General features: G+C 37.5%; 2 protein-coding genes across 2 annotated transcripts in view; one reads left to right on the forward strand and one right to left on the reverse strand.

The window, feature by feature from the left end:
* scap (SREBF chaperone) overlaps positions 1-19,395 on the reverse strand; it is a 161,111-nt gene extending 141,716 nt beyond the window's left edge. The window contains exon 1 of the mRNA XM_028817467.2: positions 19,179-19,395. The gene's annotated coding sequence lies outside the window, so the exon portion shown is untranslated. The remainder of the gene's footprint in view (positions 1-19,178) is intronic.
* LOC127530013 (uncharacterized) lies at positions 3,377-24,401 on the forward strand. The gene is made up of 4 exons (XM_051935570.1): positions 3,377-3,864; positions 3,954-4,137; positions 5,423-5,615; positions 24,287-24,401. Exons 1-4 carry the CDS (start codon positions 3,427-3,429, stop codon positions 24,399-24,401), a joined length of 930 nt encoding a protein of 309 aa, XP_051791530.1. The 5' UTR covers positions 3,377-3,426.
* Positions 24,402-24,988: the final 587 nt, after the last annotated feature.

Here is a 24,988-nt window from a genome sequence, read left to right on the forward strand (position 1 = left end):
AGCTTATTCAGTGCAGTGGGAACACTCAATAAAACTGAATAAAAAAAAAAAAATAAACTGAGTGTGAGATATAAAGAAGGCAGATTCACCAGCGTTTATGTGTTAGCTTTTATCCCTCCAGATCAGAGAATGTCCAGTTCCATTGATTCTTACTCCCAGTTTCAAATAAAAACTAACAGCGTCAGATCCCTAGGGCGGTGTATGTATGGTGATCGTGACCGAGAGAATAAAAGTGAAAAAAGAAGGTAACTTTTACAGGTACAGTACTATAAATGTACACGGTCTGTTACAGATGCAAACCAAATGTATGTGTGTACTGTATAATATTAACAATAAGAGCAGCTCACTACTGAAAACAGCAAATACAGGAGACAGTCAGGATCGAACTGGGGACTCTTGATTATAAATCGGCAAATCTTACCGCTACGTCACGGAAGCTGTTGTATCGTACTTGAACCTTTTGTGAAAGTGTTTAATTGATCTTTGGACTTCAGGCTTCACACATTCTATAGTTTATGCCTACACTTTGTAACATTTATTACTAAAATATGAAAAAGTTTCTGTTTTAACAATGTGTTTACACAGATTACTGTAGAAACGGAACACACATGAAATGCATGTGTTCCAAATAACAATCTATTATTTCCACTCTAAAACTCCAGCAGTTCACTCACTCCCAGATAATCAAACAAGGCATGAGCTGGAAGAACTTTGTGAACTTTCTGCGACGGTGGGGGGGATGGAATAGCCGGCTGCTTGCTGCTTGTCTCAATTGGCACATTCACAGGACAAAAGACGCTGACGGAGAGGTGCAAAGGGATTTAAGGTGGGCCGGATTTACGAATTTTCTTGTAGGCTCTTGTAATTCTAATTTTGAACTGCATAATATTTAAACTAATAAATAATAACAATAAAATAAATAATAGTGCAACTTCCAGTAATAATACAATTACTTCAAGGCTTCAATCCCTGGTACATTACACAGTATTCACCAAATAAAAATAAAATTAAAACAAGTTAGGGCTGCACGATTAATCTTTTTTTTCTCATGATAACGATATTTATGACCCACGATCAGTTAATAAATATCGTCGCGATTTTACAGTATAAAGACCAAACTGTTTTTTATGGGCTGAGTTTACGGATTGGACTGCATCACAATGACGTTACTGCGTCTAGATTGCAAGCGCTTTCTGAAGCAGTAGAAGTCAATAGCAGCAATAACAGTCAGTCAGAACAAACATATGATGGCGGAGCAATGTGAGGAAGGTGCAGAAGTGCGATCGTTAGTTCCTAAAAAGGGGTCATACTCAGTTGTCTGGAACTATTTCGGTTTCGAGGAATGTGATGTTGATCAGGTACGAGTCTTGTGCAAACTTTGCTCCTGTTCTGTCCAAACGTCCCAAGGTAACACAACAAACCTCATCAACCACCTTAAAAGCCACCACAAAGTACACTATCAAGAATTTCAACGACTGAAGGCACAAACAGCAACAACAAAAAATTACCAGCCATCCACAACACAGACAACAATATCAGGGACATTGTTCAACGCAATACCATATCTGCCTAGCTCGCAAAGGCACCGGGAAATAACAGAGGCGATCACATACCATATAGCCAAGGATATGTGTCCAATAACCACCGTGAGCAGTGAGGGGTTTAAAAAAAATGATCGCAACACTTGATAAAAGATATAGCATTCCCTCACGCAACCATTTTCCCAATGTTGCGCTGCCCTCGCTGTATGCGAAATGCCGAAAAGAAATAGAAAGAGAAATTCTCAGGCTCAGCCTTGAATATTTTGCTGCCACAACCGACTTATGGTCAAGCAGAACTGCGTAACCGTATTTGAGCTTGACAGTTCATTTTATTGACAGCGAGTTTGAGATGAAAAGCAAGCTTTTGCAAGCTTCGTTTTTCCCACAAGACCATACAGCGGAGTTTATTGCAGTGGGCCTCAAAGAAGCGATGTCCGCTTGGGGCTTGGTGGAAGAAAGACTTGTGTGCATCACAACGGACAACGCAGCTAATATGATTAGGGCAGCATCTGTGAATAACTGGCCGAGGCTACACTGCTTTGGTCACAGACTTCATTTAGCCATCGGTAAGTTGTATGTTTTTTTCCCAGATATATTGAAACAATTTGACAATTTAAAAATATTAATTGTTGCTGTTTTAGTGATATTATAATCAGGGGTGCACATAACTGGTACGCAGGTACGCGTAACGTCATTTTGTTACTACAGCGCTTTCGCTTACAAAACAGAAGAGCTCTTGACTTTGACCGTTTTTTGACAGCGTGCGATTAAAATTTCACCTTCACCATTTGTTTTATGTCCTTTCGGTTTAGGTACTGCGTTTATGTTCGAAAAGTGTTTATTCCTCCGACTCAGGACCCTATTCTGCACCGGCGGAAAGCACCATACAAAGTGGTTTCGTTTTGAAATAAAATAATTTTGCGTATTTTCTGCCTGTGGCAGTGGTAATTTTTAAATGAGGCGCAGCTGTGCGCATTTTCGGCTACTTTAAGATAGCCAAATGACAGTGCGCTCTTCACCAACAGTCTTTAGTCAGTGACGTTATTTATTAAACAATATTTAAGCGCCACGCACTCACGTGATATTAGATACATACTCAAATAGCATTTTATTTTATTTCGGTTTTATCACAAAACAACAACTGATTCTTTCATACCATTTTTAATGAAACGCAATACATTTGTTTAATGCATATTACGCTCAAGATGCAACCTTGTGTTCCGTCAAGTTGCACAATGACGATAAAAACCACAAAACCTTAAGGGAGCGATCTGCACTTATTAAGACCTCGCTGCGGAGTGCGTACCAAACACCAGCTCCTGCTACTCACCTGAGGAACACACTCAAAAAGTTATGTGTACCCCTGATTATAATGACACATTATAATGACAATGAGTCATATGTCTACAGTATAATAATCATCATTTTTATTCTGCTAATCTATCAAATTAGACACATTTAAAAGTTAAAAAATATTTGATTAGTCAAATACTATTATGTTAATGTTTGTGAACCCAGATGAGTTTAGAATAAGTGAGTGTTTATTATTTATTAATAAATGTTTGATAATTGTCTTATGTAGGTGTATATAATTAGTGAAATAAAAAACATTTTTTTTTTTTTATTTCTGATCAAAAGTTGCATAAACAACAAGAGTCTTCCTGTGTCTTACTGTTTTTTTTTCTGATCATGTTTATTTCCTGAAGAGAATGCCATGAAGGATCCAAGAATTGACCGGGCTGTGGGGCTCTGTAAAAAGTTGGTGAGCTCCTTCTCTTACAGCTGGAAGCGTAAGAGAGAGTTTTTAGTTGCACAAAAGGAGATGAAACTCCCACAGCACTCACTGAAAACAGAGTGTCCAACAAGGTGGGGATCACGTCAGGCCATGATAGAGAGAATCATCGAGCAGCAAAAGGCCATTGCACATGTCCTGTCCTCTGACAAGAAGTCTCGTCATCTTATCTCAACATGGCAGGACATGGATGTACTAGAGGCAATCAACAAATCCTTGCACCCTCTAGTTAATTTTACAGATGCACTGTCTGGCGAGAAGTATGTCAGCGTGTCATTTGTTAAGCCAGTTCTTCATCTTTTCAACGTATCAATCTTGAAAGTTAAGGATGACGATACTGACCTGTCAAGAGCAATCAAGTCTAAAATTTTGGAGTACCTAAACGAAAAATACAGTGACCCAGACATCCAAGCTCTATTGGACATGGCATCTACGGTGGATCCACGATTTAAGATGAGATACACGGCTGAGGACAACAAAACAACAATTCAATCCAGACTCAAAGCTGAGATGCAGACTTTGGCAATGATGGTAATAAAAATGAGCTGCACTGAGATCTATATTAGTGTTTTGTGTCTCAATTAGTTAAATTTGTTGTAAATGCCTTTTTCTGTGTTTAGGTGCCACCCCAAGAAACAGCACAAGAGACCAGCGAGGAGGATGCTGAAGCTGGATGTGCCCCAAAGAAAAAGATGACTTTAGGAAGCTACTTTAAAACTGCTGAACAAGCCTTGCCACCTAACAACCAGAAATCCAGTGTAGCCTGTGAGCTGGAATCTTACTTACAGTCAAGCTACCTGGATAGTGAGGGGGACCCATTAAAATGGTGGAAAGAACATGAAAAGATCTAACCAAGGCTTTAAAAAGTGGCAAAAAAATACTTGTGCATACCAGCCACAAGCTCTCCTTCAGAGAGGGTTTTTAGTTCCAGTGGAAATGTAGTTACTTGCTTGCGGTCTTCCCTAAAGCCCGAACAAGTTGACAGGCTTGTGTTCTTAGCCAAAAATCTGTAACATGTTGTAAAAATTTTTTATTCTTATTTGATTTTATTACAAGTTGATGTAAAAGAGGCAGTGTAATTTTATTTATTTACCACAGCTAAGAAATTCTAAACATGTTCGGTTTGTTTATTTTTCTTTATTTGTGGCTGTAAAGTGCAATAAGAATACACAAGTGAATAAAAGTTCATTACCAAAGGAATAATCGTCATTATTAATCGTAATAAAAATTTTGAGCAAAATAATCGTGATAATAATTTTTTCTGTTATCGTGCAGCCCTAAAACAAGTGCAACTTGGTGATGACATCTTCACCAACTAAACCATTATACTGCAAATTGCATTAATATGGACCTTGCTTCAAGCTAAGCTATATACATAAATAATAAAACTGCAACTTACATTTATAATGCTATTTGTGGTATAGCGGGTCCGTGGCAGCAAAAAAAAAAAAAAAAAAAAAATATGGCCAATTTTTAAATCCAGTTAGCCGTGTCCGTCTCCATGGGTGCGATTGCATGACCACGGGGAGTTGAAGAGGTAATTTGGGTGAGTCGCACCGGTGGGTGCGATTATTCTGAATTGCTTCATCGGCTTCCTGCGACTTATGATTAAGGCGCTGCGCCCACAGACACATATATTTATGGGTCGGCAGGATAGGGGGAAGAAAAAAGAAAAGATAGAACAGAAGGAGGTTAAAGAAGGGAAAAGGCAGTCATGGGATACGAACCAGACACCAGGAAGGAGAAGGCAGCATGAGCTGGGGCTCTGTGAGGGAGCGCACGCTGAGGCGCTCTGGGGGCTGGTTTGCCCCAATAACTAAACGTGTAGAGTGGGGCGAGTGAGATGTAAGGCAATAATAATAATAGTTCATTTTATTTATTTATTTATAACACTTTACATTAGTAGTAAATCTCAAATCTCAAAGTCCCACATAAAAATATTTAACAGACAAAACAAGATAAAAACAGAGATAAAAACAACAATAAATAGTGGCATTCTTGTTAATATGTTTTCCTAAATAAAAAAAGTCTTTACCTGTTTTTTTTAAAAACAGCCCACAATCCGCTGTGTTCTCAAATTCTCTGGTAGGGCATTCCAGAGCCGTAGAGCAGAGACTGCAAAGGCCTCCAAATGAATCCGAGGAACGACTGAGTGAGCGAAAAGGAAGACAGGAGTTGTGCCGTCCTCGGACGGTCTGGCTGCGCAGTGTGGCGGCAGCCAAGACAGGGTTGGCAGAAAGGAGTTCGTGCTGCAAAGGCTCCGCCGGCAACACCAGTGATGGGTGAGCCGGGCAGACAAAAGGTGGTGGGCTTGCGATCGGGTGAGGAGAGAGACTGCATTTTCACATCTATTTTAACCGATTTATTATGATTTAATCCCCACGTTTCACTGGTTTTATGGATTTGCTATTTATTTCAACACTGCACAATGGACACTTGGTTTTACTTTTGACTGTTTTCAGTAAAAGCACTTGAGCACTTTCCACCATCCCCCGGCTTCAATGAGATTTGTCAGCTCATTTCGGTCATAACAATCAATGGTGTCGGTTCAAAAGACATGTGGGAAGAGGGAGTCTGTAGGAGACCGGCATTGTCACACTATTACACAGTATTCAAGTATTGAGAGAGGGAAAAAATTTTTTTAAAAAGTGCTACTTGGCTTGCAGTATTATCCAGTACTATAGAAACGGCAGTCACATATTTGAAAATAATAATGGTCCACATCTGACCTTTTAAAACCAAAGTATCTCCAGACAACAGACATGACTCCTTTTTTTTTTTTTTTTTTTTTTTAAAAAAGTTCTTCTATTGTCATGTTCAACTTTATCGTTTGCTACAGCTTCAGTTTCAGAATGTTCTCTGTCCATTTTCACTGCGCAATACCTCCACTCCGTTGCACGCGTGTTTAGCGATGCAATGAAAAAGGTCCCCCCCTTAAACAGTTTCCCACTGCGCCACGTTCCAAACGTTGTTTAGGCTATTTAAACCGGTGACGCAGCATAAGAAAAATCCATATCATAACAAAAATAAAAAACGGTTTTTGGTATGAACCAGTATACCTCCCAGCACTATTATAGGTCCATGCAAAAGTGTGCATACACCTAAGTTTAACATTTTGCTATTCTTTAAAGTAAAAAATAGTTAATACAACTTTGACAGAAAATAAAGAAAAATAATGACATTTTTATGAAAATGTTAATGTAAAGCTATGATTTATTTGAAAAAATAATAGTTAAGGGGGCATTTGTTTTAGGTTTGGACACCATACTAAGTCAGTACTTTGCAACATGCCCTTTGGCAAAAGTCACAGCTTTCAAATGTTTTTGTAGCCAAATATGAATCTTTGAACTCTGTTCCCCAATTACTTCCTTACACATAGCTTACAGCTGCTAGATATTCTTGGGCCACCTTGCATGCACAGTACATTAAAAATCTACCCACTGACTTTCAATAATGTTTATGTCTGGGAACTATGTTCCAAATCCTTCAGTTCTTCTTGAGGTGCTTTATACCTGACTCGCTGCATTACCCAGCTTCGCCCCAGAAATTTCGTAAGACAACGGAGTACATATCATCATTAGATGTTTACGATTTTCATTTGTTTATGTGATTTACTCAAGTACAGTGTATCTTTGTGTTTTTCATCAGCTGTATGTAGTCCCCTTTAAACTTCAGTGCCCTGTGTATTACACTGATGGAATTACATGAAGAGGGAGGAGCATGGAGCATTTCTCCATTAGAGTGCAAACCTCACTAAGCCCAAGGTTTCTCCCTTGGAGTTTGCACACAACACATTTGTTAGCTGGTGACTGTTTGCACTCAGTGGGCATCAGAATGTCCATATAGTGTGAACCGGACAGTTGTGACAAGTGGATTCTCTGATAAATGCCTTCAGGGTAGCAATCTGCATCAGTTCCAGAACCTACAGGTTCCACATCATCCAATTGATTATCACTTTCTTGATCACTGTCATTATTATCAAAATATTCATCCTGCAACAAATCTAGCTGTTCCAAAACATCAGCAGCTTTACACCTTTATCATGATCACAGAACTACAGACTGTATATTTATAAGCACTATATTCCACAAGCTGTTGCTACAAAAAAAAATACTACGGCTAACCACAAGATGGCAGCATTACAGCAGCTAACAGATGTGGCAGAAAAGATCAGCAGCAAGCTGGCTGTGTCTATAATGACAATATATGGAGATAAGCCTTATACCATACATCATGCCTTGACAGGTTCAATTAGAGACAACTTAACTCATTTATTGTGGTCAAAGTTTTAAGAGATGGCAATAGAGATGTCGCAAGAAGTGATTTTTCGGTACCAGTTGATACTAAATGGCAAAAATACAACAGTACCAGTTATTTTACAGTATCAGTACCACACTGATAAATGACTGCATAGGAGACTTATTACTTTGGAACGCACAGTAATACTAGATTAAAGAGTGAGTAAAAACTAAGCATGAAAATGCCTCTCAGAGCTACTGCACCAGATTAACAAATCTCGAAAAAAAAAAAAAAAGGCAGAAATCATGTCCAATAATAATAAATAAACCGAGGCATTGCATGCATTCTCCAATTGTTTCTTCTACAGGTATCCGTCTGAGCATCCATGTATTTTCTAAGATGTGCTAGGGTCAAAAGGAACAGGGCATGGAGCAGGATTGATGCTGAAAATAATATATCAGACAATTTTTTTATTTTTGAAGTACAAGATACAGTCGTTGCTGAGGGTTAACAGTTTGCAAAAGCTAGCACACTTGCTACAGTTAACAATACAGACTTCTTTAAGCAAACTAAAGGTTTCTAAACATTTTAACATCGCTCCTTTACCTTGGGGGAATGCCTGCAGAATGTGATAAACCAAGATGATGTAACACTAACTTTACGTCATCTTAGCTATGTTAGAGCATTACATTCCCATCAAAAAACGATTGCAACAATTACACTATGTACACAGTCTTGTCATGTAGCTTCTGTCACTGTCGTAAATTTGATGATACTGCTTTACCCATGGTGTCTCATTTTTTTTTTTTTTACCATCAACATGTAAACATGGCATAACCTTGCACTACTAATGTAGCCCAATGTGTGACATGGAATCAATGTAAAAACTAGGAAATAGTCTTGTAATTATAATATTAATTATCATAAACTTTAACTTAAGGAGTCAACTCCAGTAATACAACAGTGGTGAGGCTTATGCCTGCACTCCTTAAATGTGACATGCCTTCTGTTTAAAACTCATTTTGAGTAGGTAAGTATCGACTTAAATTGACACTACTTTTTTTATGATTACATTATTTGTAATGGTTCCCTACACTTGCCTTTAAGGAGTCTGAACAGAGAGTCACAGAATAGAGCACAGAGGACAAAAGTACACCTATTCCTTTTATTTGCTGTTATCTAAACATAATGACATTTATTTCTGAGAATGGTATAAAATAATTAAATATAACAGTTAAACTACACCAAACACTGAGTAAAACATAATATCTTTATGATGCCTTTGATAGCTAAAGTTAACTTTTTTCAAAACTGTTTTATCAACCAATTCTTGAAACAGAATTGCAAAACATAATCATTCAGGACAAACTTTATCACAATCAAATCACCTGCTAAAACAATATATAAACTTAAGAAAATATAATCATTAGTAAAGCATTTTACCACATAACGGATACAAGAATTTTGAAGAAAGGGGGGGGTGGGGGGAGATGCTGCTTTTTTTTCTTTCAGCTTGTAAGATTTTGGGAGCAGAGGGTGCATAAATTGAAGGGATGAGGGCTTACATGCTGCTTCTGGTGCAATGAGAATTACTGTGAATTACTGAATAGTGTAGTTATCTGCTGCAGTGGGCTGGCGCCCTGCCCGGGATTTGTTCCCTGCCTTGTGCCCTGTGTTGGCTGGGATTGGCTCCAGCAGACCCCTGTGACTCTGTAGTTAGGATATAGCGGGTTGGAAAATGAATGGATGGATGCAGTTATCCGACACTGACAAATTATGACTATTTACTGTACACAAGTAGGCAAAAGTTTGGTTTGAAATACAGTTGTCTCTGTAGTTCATAAGCAACTATAAGGTATAACTTTATTTCTTAACGCCACAGGGAACTATTTCAGTCTAGGCATGATGACAACACACACTTTAAAATCAAAGAAGCAAATTAAAAGGTATGACATTTCAATAATTATTTGAGGTAAATGCTGGGGCATACTTCTTCCAAATATGAAATTTTCATTTATGTTTATTTAAATTAAGTAATGGACTACCAAAATGTAAATGTGGCATTAAGTTTGTTATATCACCTTTATCTATGCTGTTTAAATGAAGATCAAATTTTCATATGTGCATGTGTTAAAAAAGAAAAAAATATTTCATGCGATGTACTTAATATTTACATGACTGTGGTTCTTCATGTAAAAATACTTTTGCCAGCAATACTTTAAAAGTCAAGAAAGCACTACTTATGACAGAGTAAGGGCAGGTTTATACTTCACGTGACACGACGCATGCACCAGCGGACGCTACCGCTACACAAGCGTTGTGCTTTTTATACTTGCACACATACTTTACATAAATCTGGAAGATTCCACCAGGTGGCTGTGTGAGATATCATCACGGTGACAAAATGTTCAGCTTCGCTGTGTTGTGAAGTGCCTGAAACAGCCATTAAATTATAATGACACCTTACCACAATATCTCTTCAAAGGATGTTTAATGATTACATCCTTCAATCCAAGGATGCGCCCATTCCAGCAAGCATCAGGCGCAAGACAGAAACAATTCCTGGACAGGGCATCAGCTCATCGCAAGGTGAACACGAGCATACACATACACTAGTGTCATTTTAACGTTACAAAATCCCCAAACCTTCATGCCTTTGGAAGGAAACCAGAGCATATTGTTGAAACCCACCAGGAAAACATGAAAACTCCAGGAGGGGAAGACCAGGGACATAACTCCCTATACTGTGAGGCAGAAGCAATACCGCTCTGCTACCGTGACGCCCCCATATGTGTAATTATTAACAGTATTAATTATTTAAATTAAGTTAACGACTTATTTGTGAAATGTAATATACATACTTTAAAGCAATTCATCATGAAAGTGATAAAGTATAAATCTAAGGATTCTAAATGTGCAGAGAGCGTGAATATCATGAATTTAATGTGTTCTGTGTGGCGATTGCTGCTGTCAGATCAAGAGGAAGACCCCAGAAAGCATGTAGCTATTAACAACTGGGTTGGGTTTAAGAGGACTTTTAATGATAAAGTAAACTACGAAGTTAAAGTGAACATTTGAAGATTAAAGCCGAAATTTCCACTTTAATCACAAAATAGACCTTTTCACTGTGTCCACAATTTTTTTTCTCTGTGGCTCAAATACATTGCTGTTCATTATGATGCTGTTGTGAAGGTGCAAAATAAAAAAAGGCACAGAAGATGGTATGTGAGACGTTTCAAATGTATCGTGTCATTACATTGGGGAATATGACAACACTTGAATATAAAAGCACCACTGATGATCAAACATCAAAGCACGCACATTGATCCTGTAGGATCTGCAAAGCGGCTTTCTGTCACATGTAGATAATAAACAGAGACTCTGACGTCACATTCTGACTTGATCACACTGCACCCCCAGAGTTTTTGCTGGTACTGCGACTCGCGCACACATTGTGTTAATTTCTGAAGACATGCTCAGAGGACACGTCAAATGAATGCAGGGAATGCGTGGTTGCCACGACGTGTGCCTGTATGCTTTCTGAGCATTAAGTAAAACAAATAAATTAAAGAAATTCTTTGCATTTATATAGCGCTTTTCTCACTACTTAAAACGTTCAGCAATTGCAGGTTAAGGGTCTTGCTCAAGGGCCCAACAGAGCAGAGTCCCTATTGGCTTTTACGGGATTCGAACAGGCAACCTTCTGATTGCCAGTGCAGACAGATCCTTAGCCACAGAGCCACCACTCTGTGAATGAAATGCATTTGGGCTTTTTGTGTTTCTGTTTTTTAAATAAACACAAGCCATGCACATTTTCTACTGATAAACTATTGACAAAGTTGAGAGAACATATGCAAATGCATGAATAAATATTTAAAAAACACCTTCTTGGAACCTTTTAACTGCTACAGACAAAACAGTAATGAAAACTAACATTTTTAAAAATATATTCTAGAAGAAACATGTAGCTAGTGAATTATTTCAATTATACCAGGAGTGCAGTAATGTGTAGAATAACCAACACCAATAATGACTGCCAAAGCATTTCAAACAATATAGGTAAATATAGTCAGTTCCTCAGACAGGATACTAGAACTCCATGAGATTATTTCCAAATATAATGGGACATGAATGCCTCTCACACAGATTTACAGATTGCTATACAGTGTCTTTCAAAACATTCTATTTTCCACCCAACAAATTCATTCTGTCCATTAAATATATACAGATTATCCCAGCCAGAGGCCCAATGTACATTAAAAACAGAGGTGAGCTTGTGCTGGAAAGAGCAAAGTCAAGCACTGCATGTCTTGTTGGCAGCAATAAACTGTGATATGGAACACTTATTTCAACATGGCAATTTAGTGAATTTAGAAGCAACGGCAGAGCTGAATGTTATATATATATATATATATATATAAAAACTGCCTTCAAAATCACGTTTTGGAGATTCTGGCAGAAAAGCACAACTGGAAGCTGCCTTGAAAATGATACATATCTGTGTAACAATAATCACCAATGACACCACTTAATTGTTCACCAGCCCAATCATTTTTGATACGTTACAAATGATGCCTTTTGTGTTTTTTTCTGTGGCAGATCAACACAGTTTCAAATGTGCAAAATAGCACAAATACATGCTTTGTGTAATATACAGACTTCTGTAAATGTTCACTACCGAGTTCAGTCTAAAATTGAACAAATCAAAACAAGGTAGTAGGCACACTGTCGCATTCTGAAGGTATGATGACATGCAATTTGAGCTAGTTTAGTGCAGGGTTAATAGCCGAGTAAATGTTTATTTACTATTGTACATAACGCCACAGGATACTTCATTCACATTGCTATAATTTTTTGTTTTTTCTTGCTTGCATTTTATACTCTTTTCTCGGTTAAGAAGATCATTTAACTTATGGATACAACATAAAGCATAAGGAGGACTATGGTCCCAATTAACCTCTCTCTTGCTTGCATTCAAGCCACTGGGAAGACTTCAAAAGGCAGAAACAATTTGCTGATATAGACTGGGAAAGATTTACCTCATACTAAGACATAGGCAAAAAGGATTTTGTATTACAGTAAAAGGTTTCCCATACCCTAACTGATTACACACAGGACCATACATCCTGCTGCACATAGCGAATGATCAGAACAGGCTTGTCATTGTGAGTGACATCTGGTGTGGAATCTAAAACTACAGATAAATACTTTTAATTACCTCCAAAATAAAAATCTGTACTTTATCAGACATGATGTAAATGAACTTGTCACAAATCATGAAGGAGAGGTAATTCGTTCTTCCGCAGGCTTTGCATCTGTGCTTAGTAAGATGCTCAGACAGGAGGGGTTCAAATTCACTGATCAGCTCTAGCCACCCCAAAAAATGCCAGTGTTTGGAGAAAAAAAGTTGTTTGTTCTCACCATGAGAAGGCACACCACAGGAGGCTATGAATTTTACAGTGGCAATTATGCATTTCAGTGTGTTGCGTCAGTACACTTGTTGTGTCTAGATAGGAATCAGTTCTAGCGCCAACTGTTCCCAACAATAAAGGAGTTGGCACTGAATTAACATGTTCCGCTGACCCTTTGTGTTCAGGTAAGTGATCAGAAATATTTCACCACTCATTGTATTCTGAACTAAATGGGACATTATTTTTAGAGAGACACTGACAGCAATGGCAGTACGCAAACCCAGTTGATATGGAGTACACAAACTATTCTCTCAGGTGGACCTCTTCATTTTTCTTTTGCCCATAACAATGGCTGTTAGTTAAGCTTCTGCTTACAGTCCCAAATTTCTTAGTAAAGTGAGAAAAGTCATCAATATTTTGGCTTCGATTGTTAAAGTTGAAGTAGCCCTTGACACTTAATTTGCTGGCCATTCTGCCTGATATAAGAAACAGTTTACCAAATCTGCACCAACCATTTATCTTGATGACAAGCCACTCATTTGCACCCAGTCCGAATGCTTCAGAAGAAGGAACAACAGATAACAAATCTGTGTGCTTAGGCTCCTTGCTATTGCTATTACAGTCTACGAGTATTTCCTCTTGAGGAATGTAAACTGCCCAATGGCCACCTATTGTTTATTCAAAAATGTTGTTCGATCTTTTCTCTTTTAGCAACTCCAGAAGTCGCAGACATTTTACTTAACACTATTAACACAAAAATGTGACTATTTAACAAAAAAAAATTTTTTAAGCCAGTGATATCAAGCAGCATTTGCCCTGAAATATTAATATTTGTATGCATAAAAAAGGTGACATTAATGATGTGCTATATAATCGGGCACCCCCTCAGGTCGTGCCTGCATAAGTATATGCCTAGTTTGCCTATACATAAATCCAGCCCTAGATATTAAGGTTTCTGCAAGCACTTTACTGGAGTTGAGCATGTGCAGGATTTCAATCCTTCATTGACAAGTAGTTTGTGACCACAAGTTCCTACCCATGTACGCAATCTATTTCACTGACTTGTTTTAAGGATCTGTTTGCCAGCACTGATGGATATTGGAGGTGAAAAAGAAGAAAATGTACAAACTTAAACAAGCTGGTGCAACCACTGTCAAGGCAAAACTGAAACAGTAAACTAACTCGAAGTTGAAGTTGCACAGAATGTTTTTTCATTTTAAGATAGAGGAGTCTGCAATCTCATCAATGATTTTCAATGGGAGATTTTGAAATTTTACAACTGTGTAGAAAGCAATCTGTTCAAGATATGTTAACGAAAATTAAAAACTTTGGACAAATTTCCTTGAAGAATAAATGTGCCACATTTCAACAAAATTTGTTCTCAGGTTGTTTCTTACAAGTACACAGATATCTCAATAGGTGCTCCACACATTATATGTGAATGTACCTAAAAACAGTTAGTACAGTGAGAGAGATGAAAGTGTCTGATATGAATATTCTAGAAAGTTGATTCAGCTCATCTGGACATGGTTCTTTTCCAGGGAGATGCGTTATTTACATCACTCATCCAAGTGACTTCTTCAGTCTCAGTTGACTGCAGGTTTCTCCAACCTTATAAACAGTACCTTTGCATAATGACCGAAACTTGCACCACTGACTAACAATGGGCTGTGTGATCAATGATGTGTAAATTGTCCATTGATCAATGGCCATGAGTACCATTCACAGAGAGTTGGGGAATGGCTGCAATCACAGCATTGTAAGATGGTGAAAGATATACCCTTAGGCACCCTCATCGGTTCAGAGATGGTCGTTCCTTTTTCACGTAAATGGCCTCCTTGACTCCTCACTCAAACCAGCGTTCCTCCCTGTCCAGGATGTGCACATCTGATATGAATACACAAGGATAAGAGGCAAACACTGTGGGAAGAACAAGACATTTGCCTGGAAAGCAATTGTTTTCCAGTGAAATTAATGAGAATAACAAATTTATATTTGTCTGATTAACAAGGAAGCATGATGGCACAGTGGTAGCACTGCTGCCTTGCAGTAAGGAGACCTCCCTGCGTGGAGTTTGCATGTTCTCCCCGTGTCTGTGTGGGTTTCCTCCGGGTGCTCCAGTTTCCTCCCACAATCCAAAGACATGCTGGTTAGGTGCATTGGCGATTCGAAATTGGCCCTAGTGTGTGCTTGATGTGTGTGTGTGTGTGTCCTGAGGTGGGTTGGCGCCCTTCCCAGGATTACTTCCTGCCTTACGCCCTGTGTTGGCTGGGATTGGCTCCAGCAAACCCTTGTGACCCTGTGTTCGGATTCAGCTGGTTGGAAAATGGATGGATGAATGTTTGATTAACAAGAAACAAATTGGTATAGTGGTTAGCATTGTTTCCTCAACTCTAGAGCTTAACCTCTGGGTGATGTCTACATGTACTTCTTATGTGTTTTTATTTCTTCTACTGTATATCTCAAAGGCAAACAGGTTAGGATTAGCTTGAACATGACACCCCATTCAAGGTTGGTTCTTGTATTGTGATAAAAAATAGAACTTGTACAACTGAATTAAAATTTGCCAGGTTTGTAAACAGAGCCAATGATATTATGATAGCATGCATAATGTAGACTTGTGTTTCTTATATTTTTTGCTGACAACCCTATTTTGCCACATTTGTGTTTTCGAAATCCGGAATTGCCAGCAACAAAAATCCTGGGGTTAATGGATCACCATGATGAACGCAGGTCATAGCTAGGGCTGTCATGATCATGAAATTTTTAGCAGACAATCAACTGTCATACAAATACAGTAACTGCAATTAACAATTTGTCTTTTTCTGTGAATTTTATACCACTATTACGGAGTAAGCTTATTAATAGTTTAATAATACTCATCACATACATCTTATGAAGAAGAAAAGCTATTTATTGCTACTGAACACTGGAACATACAAACAAATTGCATTTCTGTTTGCCTTTTAGCCTTTGTAAACAAATATTGTACAGGGCAGATATAACAAATAATAACCAATAACCAATGTAGTATAATCAAAATAAACAATATACTATGGCCCTGTCATCCTTCTTGGTTATCTGTGCAAACTAATTGGCACTATGCATCTCTGAGCAGTTTCTTTTAGAATCAACTTCATCAGGCAGCATCTGATGCAAACAATTTTCTTTGGATTAAAATGTTAATCCGTATACAAATAAAATAATTAACAAAACTGAGTTGTTCTTCCCATGTCTGCGTGGGTTTCCACCAGGTGCTCCGGTTTCCTACCACAGTCCAAAGACATGCAGGTTAGGTGCATTGGCAATCCTAAAATTGTCCCAAGTGTGTGCTTTGTGTGTCCTACGGTGGGCTGGCATCCTGCCCGGGTTTCTTCCTGCCTTGCACCCTGTACTGGCTGGGATTGGCTCCAGTGGACCCCCGTGACCCTGTGTTAGGATATAGCGGGTTGGAAAATGACTGACCGACTGACAAAACTTAGTAGGATTTTTCCACTGCACCACAACACCAAAAATGTAAGGACTATGAGTTGGGTGCAAAACATTGTATATGCTACAAGAAACATTACGAACATTAGGATATGCAAAGCTTGTTACTGTGCTTCCAGTATAAAAAGAAAGCACATGAGAAGGAAGCAATATGCACATAAAAAGTAAATTTCACTTAAAATATAAAAAAGAGGCACACAATTATTTATTGTACATCAGTGAAAGTCAAGCTATATGATTGTTAATAGAAAATTATTAAATGCAAATAAGGTGGCTAACTTTGCTAATTTAGTGCAACAGGGAGCCAAGGTGGAAAGCAACCCTAGACAGGGTGCTGGGTACACTCACACTCAGCAGATGAATTTAAAATTGTCAAATAGCCTAACATGCACCTTTTGAGAATGTGAGAGGAAAATCTGTTTTCAGACTGTGAATTCAAAATTGAACATGCTAGTCAGTAATCTATTTGGTGGGGAGAGGTTACCAAGCAAAAAGACCTTGGTAATACTTAAAATCACTATATAGAGCATAAAATGCTAAGGTCTGTGCAACTGTCACATGATTACTCACAGACTACTGTGGTTAGAACCTTGATCCTGGTCTCAATCAAAGGCCTATGATCCGATATGTTACACAAATTTAAAAAATTTAGGTAGTAGCAACCTCAACAAAGGGATCAGAGGTCATGGTTTTATTAAGGCAAGGCAATCACTAAACCAAGTAAAATGGCAGAAAGAAAACAGAGCAGCAACATCTGCTAAGCATCAAGAAAATTGCAGAGATCAATTACATTATGAAGATCACCATAATAGGAAGAAGAAAAAGAAAGACAGCGACATCTGCCAAGTGTCAAGCGTGAGATACAGAATGCAAAAATGGAAAAATGCATGCAGTTGTCATTTCGTAAGTAAGTGTGTAAATAACCGTCAGACAGTATACTGTTCTTTATATCTAGTCTTTTGTTACATCACATAACCAGGTCCCTAATACAAACAGCCTCTTACTTTTACCTCCTAAAAACAACATGCTTATATAAGCAAAATCCCACATCTTAATTTATTGCATTTATTGTTTATTACAATTTAATACATGCAAGTACAGGATAGCAAAGTGATGAGAAAGAATTTGACAAGACGGAGAACCACAATGACAGCAAGAAGTATTTTGGTATAAATATGTTTTGTCTAACTGCCTTACATTAACCTTTCTTATTTCTATTTGTCTGTTTTATTTCATTCTGTCTGTTACCTGTTATTAGATGCAACTGAGAAGGCAAATTTCATGTTTTCCTGTGTAAACATAACTAAATAAAGAAACCTAACCTAACCTACTAAATACTGACCAACTGAGCAAGAGACACATGATGCATGGCTCACAGGCATGCAAGTAAAAGTCTAGGATACAGAATGCAAGAAAGCACTACACAATGTTTTTTTGAAGACCATTACTTACCAAAGTTTCATCAGCAATGTGATTGATCAATGTCAGGCTGTATTTTTTTCATGTTGAAAACAACAGAATGTGCTGCAAATATCAAAACACTCCCCTTGCTATAGATAAGCGATCAAAAGTCATAAAATCTGTTATGACTTCTTGAGAAATTGAAATAAGTAACTATTTAGAAAACAAGTAGTATCGATGGTCTGAGAGTTTCATTAATGTTTTCTTATACTGTATTTTCATTGGTCTGAGAATTTCACTAATGTTGACCTATATATTTAGTAAATAGAAAAAAAACAAACAAGAAACGTGGAATTAAGGGTTGATCTTGTCAACGCGAGTATTGCATGCAAATACATTTTTAAGAATCATCAAGAAGTTACTTGGGTCAACGTACGTTACAGAAGCAATGGAGGAAAGCCGTTGGCGGTAAGTCACTCACTGGTCATCGACGGTCTGAACTTGTGACAGCGGGATAGAAGCCTCTAGCAACGAAGTTCAAAGTTGCATCAGACTAGACTGCAGTGTGATACTCATTTGATAAGCTCCGTGGTTACCTAACGTAACACTAGCTGTTTGCTTATAAACAGGTTTAGCAAATTCAGTGATACTGCGGCTAGCCAGCTGCAAGCAAAAACATGTGAGCGTACGCTCGCAACAAAACGTAAAGGTAAAACTGGAAACGTAAAAATAAAAAATAATCAATTTTTCAAAAATAATAATAATAACAACATAGAAACGAAAAAGAATAATGGGGAAAACTCACAACCAAGCGAAAGATGATGAGGCATACGACGCCTACGGTCATTAAAAATGAACTTTTTGTTTGTTTCTATTAATCAAGGTCGAATTATTAACGCCTCAGTAAAAAAATATCGAACCAATAAATCAGGTATACAATTTAAACTTGAATTAATAAAGCATGTTTGTAGAAACTGTTCAAACTGTCTCGCACTTAAATTCTGTCCCAGTTCTTTGCCCCGTTTGATGCCTGAAAGACTGTCACATAAACACTTCAGTTTTAACACATCGTGGACTCTAGGGAGTTCGACTAAACTTAAGCGCACGCTAGAAACATCATCTAAACTAGGATCATTCGGAAGGCAATAGCAGAATCCCCTATGAGAAACGGATTCTCAAGTCCCGGTGGCCAGTCCTCGCACTCAATGCTCTTTTCTCGTAGCTTAGCGACGCGCCTGCCTGGTGTTACCCGCTCACCGGTTTGAGCCGCCCCCCTTACCGTTGGCCTTCAGCGTTTTTACTCACCATAGAGCACGTTTCTTCTTTTTGTTCTTTCTGGTTGTTAGCGTATCTCCCTTTGCTACATACAAGCGCTCCACCTCATACCACGTCGACTCGTCTCTATCACTGTGGGCATTAAGCAACCGGGTCTTGAGGCCATTCGCGGGTTCAACGGCCAGAGAGCTCGCGCGAGACATCAGCTCATCAGGCTCTCATTTTGACAACAACGTGAAGCACCTCTAAACTCTGACACCTGACCTGCTCCCTCACTCGCGCGCGCAAGCGCTATGCGTTCCAACTGTTTCAAAGCGGTAAAACTTTATTGCAATTCAGCAAACTGTTCAATAGGCGCGCAATTTGAACTTAGTTCATTAAATCCTCGAGTTCAGTGTAGTACATAGGGCGATGTTTCTTGAAAACGGACAGGTTTGTTACGGGCTGTGTAAATAAATTAGCGGAGTTTGTTCAACAGAGAATTCTATGCCGAGCGATATACCGCTCTGTGTTATTATATTATTTATTGCAGTGGTATGTTAAACAACGCTGTTAACGCACCATAGTAAACCTTGATTTTTATAGTACTAAATTATAATACAAAATTCTCCATGACTCCATCTTCCCTCTCACGATCAATAAAACAGTCCAAACATGACAAACAAGCAAAGACGCATATAAGAAAAGGGCCTACAAGAAGGGAATGACACAGTCAAAGCTTGTGAGGTGAACTGAACGGAGCGCGGCGTGTGCAGCATAAGGATGGACGATTCTGGAAGAATCATCAAGGACGAGTACATAGGGTGGGGGTATATATAGTGCCATGGCAGTGCTGTAAATTCAGTGCCAGTGGCAATAGACAACTGGCCCTTGCTTCATTGCAAGTTCGCTGTCACGGCACATGTTGAATCTAATTTTAATCTATTCTAACTCGTCCTTTCTTCTCGTAACACTGTTTTAAAGTAGTTCAATTGATTTCAATCTAATAGTAGTGTGAAAGATATTGTAAATCCGGACCTCAGAGGAAGCCACACAGGTGAGGTCCGTGCAGCAGTCGTGGAAGGGGGCGGGGTTTTGATTGCTGAGTGACATAAAAAATGACCAGCACAAATGACCTACGCAAGTTTGTACTGCACTGCCGATCAGCACCTGACGCCTGAATGCCTTTTGATCACTGGCATCATCATCATTGTCGTCGTCGTCGTCTTCCGTGGCCATACAACGAGAGTTCGAGACGGCAATTTAGTATCCAGTAGGGTATATATAATAAAGAAAGCATTTAACAATTACTGGTGTCTCTTCAGCAGTCGCCCTTTCCATTGGGCCGTTACAATATGTTTGGACTACTGATAATTATGAGAACATCAGAAAACATCAAAAGATTGAAACAAGCTGTAGACATTCGGCACGACGTCAATCGGCAAACTGGCCTGTTCGCGGAATTATTCATCATGATTTATTCTATCACTGGTATAAACAAAAAGTTCCTTCATTTTTTTAGGAATAATTTAGCTACTTTTTTACTCCTGTTATTTTCAATGAAAACCGGGATATGCTGAAGTATTTGCAAACTTGTTTACAAAAATCTGTATATATATTAATGGTGTGGCTCATTTGAATAGTGTTATTTAAAAATTATTTAGGTAAATAGTTTTTATCCGTTATTGTTATTTTTTTTAATATGTTATTCCTTATCCGGCGCCGTAAATCAAGTGACTAAGTTAAGTGTCCGTTCATACCTTTCTTTCAAAAGTGATCGCATGATTGCACTGCAGCGCAAGAATTTATTTCTTGCAGTTTTATTAAAACTTGTGCTAAGCATTTACACTGGCACTGAGATATTTCATTTTCAATGTTAATTATTGTTTTATTAACAATACAGTTACTTTCCACTTTTCCCCTTTATTAACAACCCCATGTGAAAGAAATCCGTGAAAGCAAACAACATGTTCTGTTTTTTATTGTTTAACATTAATTGTCTATGGCTCTGCTGCCATTATAATAAAAGTCCTCTTCTTGGGTCCCAGGATGGTACAGACTCTCTTATTTGGATTCTCAGATTAAAAAGTTTAATAACTCCTGATATAGGGTGACTAGACGTCCCGAATATGCCCCTACAAAATTAGTAAGCTACCCATAAAGTTGTCTGTCTTTCATAAACAAGTTTTGTTGAGTTAAGTTTTGATTTACAAATATAATTTTTCACCAGAATTGTTTTCTCTAGAACTACCAACATATCACTCATAAAGGAAAATTGTTCTTCTTAGATAATGGTTTAATAACAAATGTTTGTTGATTCACCAGCGTTTTTCATTATAGTCATTGAACGATTGTCTGATTTATGCTCACAACTCAGATATACAGTATCTATTTAAAAACGACAGTTTAAAACGGTATGTGACACTCCAATGTCTTTTTCTACTAAGTTAAAAGATGTCACACCATTCAGACACCTTTTCTTTAGATTTTTATTGTATATAAATGGAGTTAATCAATCGGACAAGAAATGTAATAATAATTTTATAAGGCATTTATTAATTAATTAAACAAACTTTCCAGTGACATTTCAATGATCAGCTCAACAAAGAAAAAAATGTCACTTAATATTGACATTTTCTTTTAGGTTTTAATCAAAACCATAATCAAAGACTTGCTTTTTAAAATATTGCACTGATACCACAAATAATGAGACTGCTCAGCGGTTGATGAAACATTGTGTAAGTTCCTTGATGTTAGCGATGCTTGTTTGTTCTGTAAAGAGGCTACAGTCTATTGATTTTTTTTTTCATTGTGTATTTGTCAGCTCCTTTTGATTAGATCTTTTCCTAGACTTGAATTGAAGAAATGGTAAAGAGATAGCCCTTGACAGCTGCTACAGTACATACTGTTATGTTTTGAAAATGCCTCCTTTAGCTCAAATGAACACTGCATAATTCATTTAATTATCATACAAGCTAAATTGTATATACAGGAGATGAGGCTCCCCAGAAAGATACCATCATTTATAATTTTTGCATGCATTGTTTAATTGAATTATACAACTACATTAATAAGTTTGTGATCTTAGCAAAACATAACGTTAAACAATGCTATTGCTGTTTTAAAGCTTTTTAGCCTCATTTCATTTAAATATCTCTGGTACAGATTCTTTATCTTTTTCTTTATTCAAACTGTAAAAAACATTTACGAATATCTATGTTATATAGTATATTCTTGAAATATGCAAAGAATTAAAAGAAATGTATTTATAAAAATTAGTCCTGATTTCAGGCTATGTATCCTGGTCTCCTGAGAAATAACTGAAATATAACAAGTCCCTCTTTTTATTTCTTTATTGACATACTATGTAACCAATTAAGAATGTCTTTCAATATAATTAACCGTCTTAATCATAATAATTAAGAACCAGGCATAACTTACATAAAACGTAAGAGCAAGAAAAATAATAAAATTACAAACAATTGAAAAGTCATCAAATACTTATATAAGAGCAAAATAAATTTTACAGTGTTCCTTAAATATATTTTCCAGTCTTTTACCAGTTCTTTTATTGACATACTTTGAAGTGCAAAAATAATTACTCAAGTCTTTTAGAAAAATTGAGAAAGAATGAGTAATTTTAAGATACATTTATTAGTAAAAATAAATAAAATAATATGAATATTAGCTGAAAGGTCATCTCAGGAGTTCAAGGTTAACTTTATTTGTCATTCAAAACTACACACACCACTGCACAGAAAAACAAAATTGAATCACCATGTGCAAGAATAGCCAACAAAAATCAACAAAGATAATAATGGGAATGGACGAGAATCAACAACAGAGAATCATCAACATACATACATACATACATACATACAAACAACCTACACAGCATAATCCGCCACATAAATTAAACTGTTTTGTTTTTGCCAGGTTCCTTCTCTTGCTTATGTTTGTGATCCTTTTCATGTGTTTTTCTGTTTGAATTATTTAGTAGCGTCTGTTAATATTGCTATGTTTCTTTATAATTCAGTTGATATGTTTAATGTATTGTTGTATTTGTTATGTTTAACAATATTTCTGTACAGTTTCTTTGAAATATCTTTATCTTTCCTGTGATTTGTGGCTGCTTCCCTAAGAGGCAGGGCCACCTGTCTATCACTTCATCCTATAAAGGCTCCTGGGACATGCTGTCCCTCGTGGTTCATTGAATAGTCTTTGGAGATGAGTTTTGTGAGCTGTGCTGTTTTCATTATTCCTAGCTGGTTATTTTACTTTTTTTTCTTCTGTTTATTGGAATACTCTTTTAGATTACAATTTGAAACTTATTTGATCTAGATTGCCTTTTGATATCTTGGAATTTCTGTTAATAAATACTTTTTTATAAAGATTCTGGTGAGACTTGTCTCTGTTCAAGCCAGAGTTTCACTGTACTCCCTCTTGTGAGACATACTGTGTTTCAAGATATTTAAGTCTGCCTCTTGTATTTTGATATTTAAAAGCCTGTTTATCATTTTGAGGCCTTAAGCCACCAATTTTCCAGGGTCAGGCTTGCCTTGAATGATAATAGTTTTGTAGGCTTTTTGAATGCCTCACCCTTATGCTGTTTTGTAAAGTCAGATTCATAACATTAACTTAACAGACAATAACAGAAGTTAATATTGCAGTTAAATTGTACAGTATATTGCACTGTATACTTCAGTACTGCTTGCCAGAGGACAGGACAAACAGTCCATTTTGGGGGTGAGTGTAGTCTCTGATAATGTTGGTGGCCCTGGATGGTAGAGAGAGAATGATCTAAATGATTATCTCAGCCACTCTTACCACTCTCTGCTGGTAAATCCAATCTGAAGTAGTACAATCCCGATACCAGACAGAGACGCAGGTGGCCAATACACTCCATGCTGCTTCCGTCCTCTCTTGCCTAGGGAAGTGGTGTGTTGGGGCCAAGAAGATCATTTGTCACCTCCACTCTCCAGAACTTTGTGCTCCTGAATGACTCCGTCATTCATGAATGAGCCGTCAATATTGAGGGGAAGGTGGGAGGCAAGATTCTTCCTGAAGCCGATAAGTGATTTTCTTTGTATTATCAATATTTAGGGTCAGGTCATTGCTCTTAGAGTAGTCCACTAAGTGTTTGACCTCCTCTCTTTAAGTGTTCTCGTTTTCACCACTAATGGGGCCTATCACCGTTGTGTCATCTGTGAAATTAATGATGTGGCTCATGCTGTAACTGTTGCAACAGTCATGGATCATCAGGATGAAGAGTAGTGGGCTCAAGGTAGCCTTGGGGGACACCAGTACTAAGAGGGATGGGTTTTGATGTATTATTTTTTAAATGATTACTTTTGCTTTTCTAAAATGTGTTGCCTGGTAAATGAAACTGTGATTGTATATTATATTCATGAATAAGCACTATATTAAGTTGTTCAATTTTAAAATGTAACTGTCCTTTCATATCAGAGCACAGAACACTCTCTTTACTTGTTTATAGTGTTGTTTCCATTCATCTTCCTAACTCGTTTATCCAGATAAGGGTTGTAAGGCAGCACTAGTCTATTCCAGCAGTAATTAGGCCTAAGAACAATCCTTGGACAGGGCACAGCTAACCACTGGGTAAACACACACACATACTTAAGACAATTTTGCAACATCATCCCACCTAACCGGCATCTTTCTCAACTGTGTCCTATAAGAGATTTACATGTGGTAAGTTGATTAAATTTTAATATCATTAAAGAATACTTTCACTGAGTGCTTTATTCATGTGATTGCTTATCGAGTTACATATTTTAACCTATTTTGGATAGAAAAAGGTGCCCATCATTCATGAATATCCTCCATATACAGTAGTTCAA

Source organism: Erpetoichthys calabaricus, chromosome 13 (assembly GCF_900747795.2).
Source record: "Erpetoichthys calabaricus chromosome 13, fErpCal1.3, whole genome shotgun sequence".
NCBI lineage: Eukaryota > Metazoa > Chordata > Cladistia > Polypteriformes > Polypteridae > Erpetoichthys > Erpetoichthys calabaricus.